A 14,426-nucleotide genomic window follows, 5' to 3' on the forward strand; every position below is an offset into this window, starting at 1 on the left:
GTAACCATCCCGAGAGGCTGAGACAGTTACCCTTGTGTGTAGGGATTCCGGTTTAGTCTAAGAAGGGAGAAAGGATGAGAGTGTCTGAGGATTAGAGGAGTGTATTATGCAGACAAGTAGGCAGTAGTGTCGTGATCTATCAACTGTTGCACAGAATACATACTAAGCCTGTGTTTACTCATTAAAGGGCTTGTTTTATACAGTTTGTGTACACTTCCAACTCCAGAAAAACAAAGATTGTACATTTAAAGTGTCTTTCATTGTCTGTCCTTGCCAGGTGCACCCTCATCAGGGCAGAGTGAAGTAGCATAGCCCCTCAACAGAGATCTCTGCTCTCCTCTCTCAGGAGTCGCCACCTTCTCCCAGTCCCTGGCCATCCAGGATGTCCACCACAGGTTTTCCAGCAGTTTCCAGCAGGGGGCTCCACTCAGGGGCCTCTATGGCTTCCAGTAGCACAGCCAGCTCAGCCTCCAGCTTCTGGACTGTGTCCTCTACACGCTACAGGGGACATATAGGGGACAGACAGGATCATTATCAGCCCAACTCACATTGATTCCTAGGTCCTACTCCTAGAACCTAGACCCATCTGAGTGCAGATCTGAAAGAATTGGATAGTAAGCGATATGGCATAAATGTAATGTAGCCTATCAAGGTGATGCTATTACATAAGGGATAAACACTGACGTTCTGTACATTGCCTTGGAAATAATGGACGACGCAGAGTTAATGTACAGAATGGAGGCGTTTATCCCGCTTATACCACCGTTTCCAAAGAAAACAATATGAAAGTGCACATTTACCAGCAGAAAATATAATTTTTCGCCTTTTATTTTCGTTTTTATAAGCAAGTTCCTACTTTCTCATCTTCTGGTTGCTAGAGATGCGACACAGTCGTTTGTTCTATATTAGTTCGATATTTACAGACCAAGAGTGTGCAAAGCTGTCATCAAGGCAAAGGGTGGCTACTTTGAAGAATTCTGATTTGGTTACTACATGATTCCATATGTAATATTTCATCGTTTTGATGTCTTCACTATTATTCTTCAATGTAAAAAATAAAGAAAAACCCTGGAAGGAGTAGGTGTGTCTAAACTTTTGACTGGTACTGTAGATTCTCAGATGCAATCAATACTCATTCAACAGCAATACTCCCTGGGTGGTGTGAACCAATACTTTTTAGTAACTGAGTGATTTCCACTGCTGAGTGGTTTGGATGGGCATTGTTAGTACAAAAAAAGTTTCCTTTTAAAGGAAATAGTGCAGATTATTTTAGTGTCAACGTAAACATTTTTTTTTATACAAGGTAGTAATGTAACAAACCACTGGGAAATCTCCCACATTCCTTGGATGATTGAATGTCTGCCATGGAAATTGGGAAATGTGAAACTATTTCCAAATAAGGCTAGATTTATTTGTGTGTGAGATAGAAATGAAAGATAGGTCACATTTGAAGCAAAGTATATATGTTATGGTTTATTGAAGCCTACATAAATGCTTAACAAATCATTTATAAGAATTAGAATATCATTATAAAGTGTAGCCACAAAAGGCTACATTTTTGGAAAAGCACCATGTTATATCCCCCTCATATAGTATGACATTTGGTTCTGATTTAAATTTGACAGTGGATTTAGAAGTGGATATAAAACAAATCTTCATTTGAACTTGATTGGTCAACTCCCTCAGCCCACCTGCAGCAATTTACATACTTTGTATCCTTTTGGGTCACTGAAGGTCAGTGTTGTGGCACTAACTTGGCCCACTCAGAGGGCTGTAAGAAAAGTCAAAATCAGTCACCAAAGATATGGGATAAAAGGCAGGAATTCAGGTGGTGAGGGATGAATATTGCACTATTCCTGTTAGTAGAGACCTTGAAGAGTAGGTGTAACAGTATAACTTTACGTCCGTCCCCTCGACCCGGGCGCGAACCAGGGACCCTCTGCACACATCAACAACAGTCACCCATGAAGCGTCGTTACCCATCGCTCCACAAAAGCCGCGGCCCTTGCAGAGGAACCAAGGGGAACCACTACTTCTAGGTTTCAGAGCAAGTGACGTAACCGATTGAAAGGCTGCTAGCTCGCACCACCGCTAACTGGCTAGCCATTTCACATCCGTTACATAGGAATATGTAAATAAATTGCTCTACCAGGCAGTTGATATGTCATTAAAAAGTACGCTGGACTAAGAATAGGGTACAAACATTTTTTATAACAAATACTTATTTTGGTGAAAAATATGATTGGATTGTTGACAACAAATGGGTTAAACCACATTTCATGCCCGTGGGATCAATTAATCAATATTCAGATGAAAGGTCACCTATAAAATAAGGCCTATAATAGTAATTAAAAACTGCTCTTTGTCATTCATTATCTCAAAATGTAGTCTGAACATGTGGAAACATGATGGAAGAACCTGGATCAGGGTTGGGCGACTTTGATGGGGGTGGGGGCACAGTGGCTAGCAAGTCTGCGTACCCACATCTATGCCATTGGGCAAAGAGAAAATGTTGCAGTTTTAAAGCGAGTTTGATGCAATTCTTTTGCCATGGGGCAGAGTGAAGATTTTGCAATTTCGTAACTAATTTCATGCAGTTCTACTCATTTAAAATGTGCAGTTTTAGAGCTAATTCCCATTCATTCTAAACATTTTGCCATAAAGTGGAGAGAAATGTTTGCAGTTAAGCAAATTTCCTGCAATTCTACACATTTGCCCTGACTTATATATCTGAGTGAGAGTGACTTACAAAATCAATGGGGTCCCCGGGTCCATAATTCGACCATGATTACCACACGTTTGGATAGCTGGCTAGACGAATTTACCAATCTAAAAATGTTTAGCTGGCATGGACTCATTCAGTGACTGTCAGTGACTTACATAACACGAGAGAAACTGCTGATGCACAACCAAATGTCAAAATGCATTGTCTATTCTACTATTCTAACTCGCAACATTAAGTTGAGACCCTGACTGAGTTCCTCATTTTTATTGAATTTTGGGGGGAAATTGATCTGTGGGCCTACAAACGGGGGCTTTGGGCCGCTAGTTGGCCATCCCTGACCTAGATAATTTCAAATTCAAGAAAATCATATTATGTAATAGAATATTCATATTTGGACACACAACATTACCATAATATGTTCAAATTTGAAATCAGTCCTTGTTTACCAATTCTTACCTATGAAAGCCATTGAAGCAGACCTAAAGTAATTCATGTTCTTTTTTTGAGATGAGTAAAAATCCCATGCAAATATTGCCATTCTAATGTGACTTCTCAACCACCTGGTAGAGCTCTGTAATTCACTAATTAAACATAAACTTGAAAAAATTATATTTGTAGTTCTTATTTGAGTTATTAGAAGTAGGAATGTAAGGTCAAATCATTTTTTCAACATGTTTTTCAAGAAGAGACAGTTAAAGGGATTATGGGTTTATGAAGGCTGTGACAGAAAGAGACCGTGAAAAGCATTGTGTCTTACTCTACCTTCTCCACTACATCCAGTCTGTCATGAAGAGTACTGTGGTCCTGACAGGCACTCGACCGGACAGCTCTGGGTTGGAGCTCAGACTCAGGTCCTGATGGAAAACATAGAGAAAACATTATTTCTAACAGTATTTCTGATATTATCTTTACATTACAATACCTTAGTATCCTACATAGAGCCTAGATTATAGGATACATTGTATGGACCCCAATACCCAGCACAGCAAAATTCTCAAATACTCCCTCGGCCTGAGAATACACAGTGTATTTTTGTCTACTATCTCTATCCACAGCTTGAGTTCCATTATAAATCTTCATCCAGCTAATCTCTAAAGGTCACCAAAACAAGTATTTATTGTCTCCTCTCCTGCTCCTTCCTCTCTCTCTCTCTCCCTCTGACTGGTTCACAGCCCGTTCCAAGTGTTTTCTATTACCTCTACATCTCTGCTCTGCAGGCAGCCTGCAGCCCAGCCTTCCAGTTCACCACAAGCCATTCTGTTGACATCACACTGCCACAAACTGAGTTGGGATCAGTTCACCCTCACTCTCACCAGTACGTGACCCAGATTGTTTAGAAGAGATGCCGCTGATCCAGGGTTAGCATTAAGGAGCAGCATCACTGCCTGTGTTTTACCTTGCTACCTTTAGGCTTGGTAGTCTACTACTAGAAATGGCATAGCTTTGATGCAACCCTTTGTCTGGAAGGGAAGGCGGTCTCACTTTGAATCAACCTTGAACCTTTATGGGTTGGGTGTGGTGAAGAAACCTCCATATACATTGTTCCACCAGGTTTTTTCTCTTTGTCATCCAGGTTTCATGGTTCCAATTAACCACCCAGACCCTTTTGAAGAGCCCCCTATTTTCTCTGTGAGCTGAAGCTCTGGTCTATGCCGATGAATGTGGCTGGAATGTGCGGTCCGTATGTCTGTGAAGACAAGTTTCTTCTTAATAATTAGTGGAGCATAGACCATGCATAATCTATTGCATGGTGTCCTTTCTATTCTCTTCAGCCACACTTCCTGTTGCATCTGGTTTCCATCACATCACAGAACTGTTTAACATAGGTCTTTAAGCTAGACATTTCTTACTATATATTGTCCCAAGCCCTTGTGAACGCTGAAGGGTATTACAAACACAAGACAAAGACATTTACATACAACATACTGTATACTGCATACAGAGATACTGGATATAATGACGAGATGCCTATGTCTCCGCTCTAACAATGGGATTCGTAGTCCACTTAGCGGAACGGCAAGCTCTCAAGCGCTCGCCTTTTACTCTCTTTGGATAGGTGGATACATCTTGTTATTTTAATACTATTTTGAACATTCGATGATGGGTGTTGACGTCAACCGCGTGTATTCAATGGAACGTGAGATGCTATGCTAGTCTCATGAATATGCATAGACCGTCTCCGATATAAAGTGTGTTTTCTCTAAGTTGCCGCGATGTCACGTGCATCACACGTTTATCAGTACACTCTTAACAGCCTAAGCAGTACGAAACTTCTATTCGATAAAATAAGCCTCGTATCAAAATAGCAATACATGTTTATCTTGACTAAATTCTCCTTGCCCATCCATACAAACACTGCTCACTTGCTTAATAACTAATGATCTTCTGAACGTGGAGAGATTGTAGGCGGAGTAAACCCTCTCGCTTCGCCTCTTCTTCTCTGATATATAGCAGTCTATTAGGTGTTGAATTTGGCCCCATAGTTCTAGTTGTCTATTCCCTAAGATAAGGACCATTTATTTTCCCGGCATCATGACTGAATTTAGCCTCCAGTGTCCTGTGAATAGCAGCCATTGATTACCGGTTGTGCTGTTTTTATGGAGCTATCCCGCGGTACAATTTTATAAGCTCCATTACAATACCACAGATCATATCTAGGACACAAGCTAAGGAAACCCAAGGGATGATTGTAAGATAGAGCTCCTCTTTAGATTTCTCTCAATAAACATGCCAGGTGTCTCTGCATCAGTACTACAGCATGTACACAGACATAAGCACCCTTCATTTTCAGTCAATTCAATTCATCTGAGTGTATGAGCCAGTTGGCAAACTACAATAGCAAAGGACTTTTTTCTTCTTAGGAAGACGTGTCACGCGTGAGCATCGATTGATCACATTCTGTGAAAGATGCGTGTTTAGCACGTGACACAGTGTGTGCACGCACGCACATTCGGTGCACACACAAACAAACACGCGCACACAAACAGCGAACGCACGCACGCACACACACACACAGTGGATGCTGTCTCAGTTCGATAGTTATGTGGCGTATGTAACCTGAACATGGTGGTTTGCTGTTGAATGCCAGAATTCCCTGCTCTGCCAGTTTAAAGCCTGTGCTGCTCCTAGTTTGGTTATCAACATGGAGGGGAACCAAAAGACCCTAAGACTGCAGCTGAAGATTGTCAGGGAAGTGTGTGGGTTACTGGTGTAACCCTGTTTCGAGACAATTGTAATTTTCCAAGGTCCCTCTTTGTGGCACCTGACCACACGACTGAACCAGTGGAGGCTCCTCAGAGGAGGAAGGGGAGTACTATCTATGTGTTGAGAAGCTTGGATGTTGTTGGTGACATGATTAGATAGAGATTGAAAAGTGATAGTTGAAAAGAAAAAGGATATTATTCAATTCAAATTAGTTTCTTCAAATTACAGGAGACGGAGGAGGTATATTATACATTGTTTTCTTGGTTTTAGAACTTTATTTTTGTGTCCAGCTAATGCAATTTATTTCAATTTGCCTTGCTAACTTCAGGAGCAAGTAGCAGTAGCTAGCTACTTGCAACTGAAGAAGCGAATTAAAAGCGAGGGTTGACCTCTGCCTGAAATCAGTTTCATGAAGAAGGATGAAAAGGTGAGGGCGTTCAACACCACCTGGTATCAAAAGTATAACAGTAGCTGGTTAACAGGGAGCCTCTCATCAAGCCGCCTGTATTTCTGGCCTTGCCTGCTTTTTGGAAAGTCATCCTTGGGCAAAAGAGGGGTACAGTGACCTGAAGAACATCGATCGTTCAGCTATACGCCAAAACTAAATCAGGGAGCATATAAACGCCCACATCAGATTCAAGCTTCTGGGAAAAAGACGAGACGAGAGGGATAGTTCCGCTAACAAGTGCAACTCCAAGGTAATTTTACATTATGAGGAACTTGAACCTTTCCACCTTCTCCACTTTGACGGAACCGCAGTGGTGAAGGTGGAAAGCTTCAAATTCCTCGGCGTACACATCACAACAACAGTGCCTCTTCAACCTCAGGAGACTGAAGAAATTTGGCTTGGCCCCTAAAACCCTCACAAACTTTTACAGATGCACAATTGAGAGCATCCTGTCGGGTTGTATCACCGCCTGGTACGGCAACTGCACCGCCCGCAACCACAGGGCTCTCCAGAGGGTGGTGCGGTCTGCTCAATGCATCACCGGGGCAAACTACCTGGCCTCCAGGACACCTACAGCACCCGATGTCACAGGAAGGCCAAAAAGGTCATCAAGGACATCAACCACCCGATCCACGGCCTGTTCACCCCACTATTATCCAGAAGGCGAGGTCAGTACAGGTGCATCAAAGCTGGGACCGAGAGACTGAAAAACAGCTTCTACCTCAAGGCCATCAGACTGTTAAATAGCCATCACTAGACGGGTTCCATCCGGTTACACAACCCTGCACCTTAGAGGCTGCTGCCCTATATACATAGACTTGGAATCACTGGCCACTTTAATAATGGAACACTAATCACTTTAATAATGTTTACATAATGTTTACAGAGTGCTTTACTCAACTCATATGTATATACTGTATTCTATTCTACTGTATTTTAGTCAATGCCACTACGACATTGCTCAATCTAATATTTATATATTTCTTAATTCCATTCTTTTACATTTAGATGTGTGTATTGCTGTGAATCGTTTTTAGATACTACTGTACTGTTAGATACTACTGCACTGATGGAGCTAGGAACACAAGCATTTCGCTACACCCGCAATAACATCTGCTAAATATGTTTATGTGACCAATGAAATTTGATTTGATTTACTTGCTGAACATATGTAACTTTCTACTGTCTACTGTCTTTTTCTGGGATGTCGAAATCAATTCAATCGCTTCCATCGCATCAACCATTAAAAGTTAGAATAAAGAGGCAGCACATTTTATGCGCGCGCTCAAGTAGGTTTTCCACTTTCCTCAGGTATTTATGTAGCAAAGATGATAACACATAACCACTCCGGACAGACACAAGCAAAAACTCATTACATAGATGTTGTAGCAGCCTAGGCTTCACCTTAACATTAGAGATCTGACATGCTGAATGGGATGAAAACGAGACTATTTTTCAGTCTGATCAACTGTAGGCTACTAATAAGAGCAGCTGCATGCAGCCTATGTGCGCTGTCCATTTGGTCAGGGTAACTAATTGGTAACTTTATGTATTTATAATCCATTTGTGTGTCGGGAGCAAATGTGAATGTGATCAAATTTGCTCAGCCCTGTGAGTTCTATTGTCTATCAGTTGTTGTCTATGTGTCTGGGTAGAGGAAATCCCCCTCCTAATCTAGTCTAAATATAATTCATATGAACAAGTATAAGGTTGCTGCAGATTGACAGGATTTGTATCTGCTATTTGTATTTACAGCTAAGTCCCCTCCTGTTCCCTGATTAAGAGGTGATGACCACTCCACTACCATTGTCAACTCTCTCCTGACATGAACTGTAGCCACGTCTCATGTGCCCGCTCATCCACTGGCACATTGAATGTTTCCTCTCCAAGCACTGTGACCTATCAATTTTCTCTCATTACTGTATGTAGAGTCAATCACATACACAAACACAATCACATTATTACACATCAATGATTTGACTCCTTGCTTGGACTAACTCATTCTTAGCTCTTTTGTCTAACTGTTTAGTGTGTTGTGCTATTGTTTTTTGTCTTCCCAGTCAAATCCTGTCCTGCACTGAAGCCTCTGAACACCTCAACTCAGGCCTCATACCCTCATTCAATCACTGCTGTGATCCCTTACAAACACTGTGTAAGTAGCCCTCTCATTCCCATTCCCTATAATATTGTACTATAAATGTATTTATTAAATGCTTTAGGTTAAAATAATTACTGTTTCCCGATTTTTGAAACACACTTTGACGTCTCTGTGCGTTACGCGCTTATACCGTGGGTCTCCCATCCTTCTCAATTTTTCAAGTCACCAGCCTCATCTGGCATGAACAGTAGTCCAGGTGCCACAAAACTAGGGCCTGTAGGAACTGCCTTGTTGATAGTGTTGTTAAGAAGGCAGAGCAGCCCTTCACTATGTACAGGCTTCTCCTCATCTTAGCTACTGTTGTACCAACATGTTCTGACCATGACAGTTTTACAATCCAGTACAAAACCTTTCAGTAGAGAATCGATTCAAAACCTTTCAGTAGAGAATCGATTCAAAACCTTTCAGTAGAGAATCGATTCAAAACCTTTCAGTAGAGAATCGATTCATCTGGTTAAGTTGTCTCTATGGGCCAAGCCTGTGGAAGGAAATAAAGCAGTTTGGTCACTTCAACTTGCTCAATTTCCAAATACAATGCTTTTAGTTTTTGGGATTTAGGATTTAGTATTTAGGACTCAATTATTCCTTGGCACTCATTTTGAAACTAACTGCAGCACTTTGTTCAGTGTTGCAGGGATTTCACTCGCTGTAGTAGCTGACCCGTATAGTGTTGAGTCATCCGCCTACATAGACACACTGGCTTTACTCAAAGCCAGTGGCATAAGCCATGATTTACATTTTTTATTACAGGAAAATAGCTTCAAAACTGGAAGATTTTATCTCAGCCTCATGGCAAAATGTATAAAATAGCATTAAATAAACTATAAAACCGTAGAATTCTGAATTAGAATACTAGTAATTTAATAGGGTCTCTATGTATAAAACTGCACATTTTTCTCACTGCCCCATGGCAACAGTTTCGTGAGGGGCCACAGGAAACTGTGCTACGCCACTGGTGTGTGTGTGTGTGTGTGTGTGTGTGTGCGTGTGTGTGTGTGTGTGTGCGTGCGTGCGTGCGTGTACAGTATGTATTGGACAAAGGCAGATGATGACATGCCTGATGAAGTGCACACTCATATGTGTATTATGTCACAGCTGCACCAGGAGAAATACTGACCCACACACTCAGAGGCCATAGAAAAGGAAAACACAACAGCCCACAAGAGTCTGATCTAACACCCTCCGCCCTGGGAGACAGGTTTGGAAGATGGTGTGTGTGTGTTGGCCTGTCTCTGCGTGTCTGTGTCTCTGTGGGGTGTTCATATTCACATGTGTGTTTGCGCTGGCCACAGGAGACAGGGCAAGACGTGCAGTGGAGTGAATACTGACGAAAACAGCCTGAGCCCGAGCATTAGGTCAGTTTGTACCACAACACCAGTGGTCCCACAAACCAGAGCTTGCCTAATACAGACCCGCCCATGGAAAAGAGACTAACAAGCTGTTAGTCAGATCTCCAGAGTATTTCCTGAATCAATATTGGGTTGGCAGAGAGAGCAAGAACTAGTGTGTGGTTCCATGTGTTGGCCATTCCTTGTGTATGAAGTCACACTCAAGCCCAATCATCTCTGGTTTCTCATAAGCCCTCAAAGAGTAGGATATGGAGGGGGGGCTAAAATGTTTACGATTTTTGTTGAGCAGTAAACAAGATTGGAATGATAGATAAACATTAGACATATAAGGATAAAATAGAAGATTTTTGTAGAAAATGCAATACTGATGAGGACTACATGGAGAAAGGTCAATGCTGCATTAAAAATAAGAAACAGATGTTTTAACCTCATGAGTATAATCTCTCTCTCTCTATACAGTACCAGTCAGAAGTTTGTACACACCTACTTTTTCCAAATGTGTACTATTTTCTACATTGTAGAATAATAGTGAAGACATCACAACTATGAAATAGCACATATGGAATCTTGTAGTAACCAAAAAAGTGTTAAACACCTCAACTACCTCGACTAAGGAAGACCTCAATTACCTCGACTAACCGATGCCCATGCACATTGACTCTGTACCGGTACCCCCATGTGTATAGTCTCGCTATTGTTATTTTACTGCTGCTCTTTAATTACTTGTTACTTATATTTCTTATTCATATTTTTTTTAACTGCATTGTTGGTTAGGGGCTCGTAAGTAAGCATTTCATTGTAAGGTCTACACTTGTTGTATTCGTCGCATGTGACTAATACAATTTATTTTGATTTTAAACTAATTAAAATATATTTTATAATTGAGATTCTTCAAAGTAGCCACTTTTTGCCTTGATGCCAGCTTTGCACACTCTTGGCATTCTCTCAACCAGCTTCATAAGGTAGTCACCTGGAATACATTTAAATTAATAACAGGTGTGTTAATTTGTGGAATATCTTTCCTTCTTAATGTGTTTGAGCCAGTCAGTTGTGTTTTGACTAGGTAGGGGTGGTATACAGAAGATAGCCCTATTTGGTAGAAGACCAAGTCCATATTATGGCAGCTCAAATAAGCAAAGAGAAATGACAGTCCATCATTGCTTTAAGACCTGAAGGTCAGTCAATTCAGAAAAGGTCAAGAGCTTTGAAAGTGTCTTCAAGTGCAGTCGCAAATAACATTAAGCGCTGTGATGAAACTGGCTCTCATGAGAACCTCCACAGGAAAGGAAGAACCAGAGTTACCTCTGCTGCAGAGGATAAATTCATTAGAGCTAATTGCACCTCAGATTGCAGCCCAAACAAATGCTTCACAGAGTTCAAGTAACAGACAAATCTCAACATCAACTATTCAGAGGAGACTGTGTGAATCAGGCCTTCATGGTCGAATTCCTGCAAAGAAACCACTACTAAACGACACCAATAATAAGAAGAGACTTGCTTGGGCCAAGAAACACGAGCAATGGACATTAGACTGTCCTTGTGTCTGAGTCCAAATTTGATATTTTTGGTTCCAACCTCCGTGTCTTTGTGAGATGCAGAGGAGGTGAACGGATGATCTCTGCATGTGTGATTCCCACAATGAATCATGGAGGAGGAGGTGTGATGGTGTGGGGGTGCTTTACTGGTGACACTGTGATTTATTTAGAATTCAAGGCACACTTAACCAGCATGGCTACCACAGCATTCTGCAGCAATACGCCATCCAATCTGGTTTGCGCTTAGTGAGACTATCATTTGTTTTTCAACAGGACAATGACACAACACACCTGCTGGCTGTGTAAGGGCTATTTGACCAATACGGAGAGTGATGGAGTGCTGCATCAGATGACCTGGCCTCCACAATCAACCGACATCAACTCAATTGAGATGGTTTGGGATGAGTTGGACTGCAGAGTGAAGGAAAAGCAGCCAACTAGTGCTCAGAGTATGTGGGAACTCCTTCAAAACTGTTGGAAAAGCATTCCAGGTGAAGCTGGTTGAGAGAATGCCAAGAGTGTGCAAAGCTGTCATCGAGGCAAAGGGTGGCTATTTGAAGAATCTCAAATCTCAAATATATTATGATTTGTTTAACACTTTTTTGGTTACTACATGATTCTATGTGTTATTTCATAGTTGTGATTTCTTCACTATTATTCTACAATGTAGAAAATAGTCAAAATAAAGAAAAAACCCTTGAATGAGTAGGTGTGTCCAAACCTTTGACTGTTTATATATATACTTTAAATATCTATCTATATCTATATCTATATATATATATATCATGCACACACACACACACATGTTCATCCACACACACACACATGTTCATCCAACTGTCACCCACGCACACACACATCCTGTAACCTATATGCTCATTGACAGATCCTGAATGACCAAGATGGATATTCCTTGAAGAATCAGCCCATTTTACCGTGGAAAGATCTCCAATTCATGTAAGGTTAGACATCACAAAGAACTATTCAACTCCACTGCATAGTGAGTACTGTTCATCGCTACACTGCTACAAAGTCACTTAGAAAATAGCACTTCTATCAAACAACTTAGAACAGAATCTAACAGAATGAACCACACATCTATTTATGGTTTGTTTACACATTTTCTGTGCCCCCTGCTCTTTCCCCTATGACCTCTAACCCCAGCCACACCGAATCACATATCTTACCTGCTGCTGTGTAGCCAATGAGGAGGAGCAGAAGTCCAAGTGAGATGGTGGCGGGGCGGGTCATGGCGGAGGAGAGGAGCTGGAGGGTAAGAGTAGAGTCTGTAACTGGTGCTTGCAATGAGAGAAATATGGGGAAGAAAGAAAGAGAAAGAAATACTCACAGTGTATTCAGTGCCCAAAAATCTCCTGAATGCTAACCTAGACTGTATGCAATTTTTTCCTTCCTTCCTTCCTTCCTTCTCTCTCTCTCTCTCTCCTCCCTCACTCTTTGCCCTGCACTCACTCTCGCTCCCTTGGTTGCGCCCAGTTTCCTAATGAAAACATTAGGTGCAGAACAAAAGGCCTCTATCTGGGAGGAGGCTGAGGCTGAGGGGTGAACGGAGGGGTGGGGTTATTTGTAGGGTGGGACTCCTCAGCAGAGCTTAACTCCTATAGCTCTTTTCAGGGAAGGTAATTCCAACACGGATAACATTTAGTATGAAGGGCATGAAGATAGGGTTGTAATCATTGTGGAACGGTATGGTGTGTAATGACACACCGGGTCAATTCAGCATGAAGGAAACATATCCTTTATAATCTGTAGGAATGCTTGTAGTTACAGCTGCCTTAATTGATTTTGTAAAAAAAAAAAATGGTGTACTGTCACAAACACGTGCACACACTCGCATGAACGCAGGCACACGCACACTGCGGAGGCTCTTACGTAGTGAACATGGTTATCTCCATTAAGCATTAAAGCTTGACTTTCTTTGGCTCCATCAGGGGCTGACTGTCTGGCCTCGTAAGCAGCTCTGAAGAGGAGAACTAAGCAGGGTGGGAAAGAAGTGGAGGAAAAGTGGGGGGATGGTGGGTTCGACCAGAGATCATTGATATGACTGTCGAGAGAGAGAGAGAGAGAGAGAGAGAGAGAGAGAGAGAGAGAGAGAGAGAGAGAGAGAGAGAGAGAGAGAGAGAGAGAGAGAGAGAGAGAGAGAGAGAGAGAGAGAGAGAGAGAGAGAGAGAGAGAGAGAGAGAGAGAGAGAGAGGCATGAAGATGGCTGGTTGTGGAACATGTTATTACCGCATACCACTAACAAACCAACAACTCAACAACAGAGAAAAGAGGCAGTCAAGAGACGCTTGACAACCAAGGGAACAGAGAGAGGGAGGGGTGGGTCCAGGGATAATATCTCTCTCTTGCAAGGAGAGTTGTGTGGGAAGCACAGCCAGGTCCCCTGATAGCCTTTCCAGGAACAACAGTGGTTGGCCTGCCAAGAGGGTCATCATCAGATAGACAGGAAGTTGTGCTGAATGGAACAGAGCCTCTCCGCCATCTAAGCCTCAATGCTCCAGGGTAGGGGGTGGCCGAGTGCTACACAGCCCATTAGAAAGGACCTTTGGTGGCGGAAGGGGGCCAGCTTGCACCCACGCCCAGTTTCTTAGTTCATGCCCCATCTCCTAGCATTCTACAGGCCCTACAAAACACCATTGTCCTGCCAAAAGATTAGGTCAGCTCTGGATACCGGTTAACTCGTTGGCAGAGACATACCTCCCTGTCACTAACAAAGGGGTTAGGGTTCAATCTGATGTGTGTGTGTGAGCGTGCTTGCGCGTGTGTGTTTTTGTGTCAATGGGATTGTGTACGTCAACGATGACCTTTGCCTCTGGTTTATCTCTTCTCTCAGAGTTCAGTCAGTCCCACTGATTCCTAGATTCACATATTGTAAACATCAAATATTACATTCTTTACTAGATAGTGTATGTTGCTATCTTAATCACAATGAGGAGATAGAGTTTTAGTCGAGTGAGTGTATTAGCACAAAAAATTTGCTAATGTGAGC

General features: G+C 42.1%; 1 protein-coding gene across 1 annotated transcript; it reads right to left on the reverse strand.

Annotated features, from left to right (window-relative positions):
• Window positions 1-85: 85 nt before the first annotated feature.
• On the reverse strand, window positions 86-12,973 carry LOC139570725 (placenta-specific protein 9-like). Its single transcript, XM_071392858.1, has 4 exons — window positions 12,768-12,973; window positions 12,607-12,685; window positions 3,488-3,579; window positions 86-498 (listed from the first exon to the last, which is right to left on the reverse strand). Exons 2-4 carry the CDS (start codon window positions 12,668-12,670, stop codon window positions 343-345), a joined length of 312 nt encoding a protein of 103 aa, XP_071248959.1. The 5' UTR covers window positions 12,671-12,685; window positions 12,768-12,973; the 3' UTR covers window positions 86-342.
• Between the last annotated feature and the right edge of the window lie 1,453 nt (window positions 12,974-14,426).

Source organism: Salvelinus alpinus, chromosome 3, assembly GCF_045679555.1.
Source record: "Salvelinus alpinus chromosome 3, SLU_Salpinus.1, whole genome shotgun sequence".
Lineage (NCBI taxonomy): Eukaryota > Metazoa > Chordata > Actinopteri > Salmoniformes > Salmonidae > Salvelinus > Salvelinus alpinus.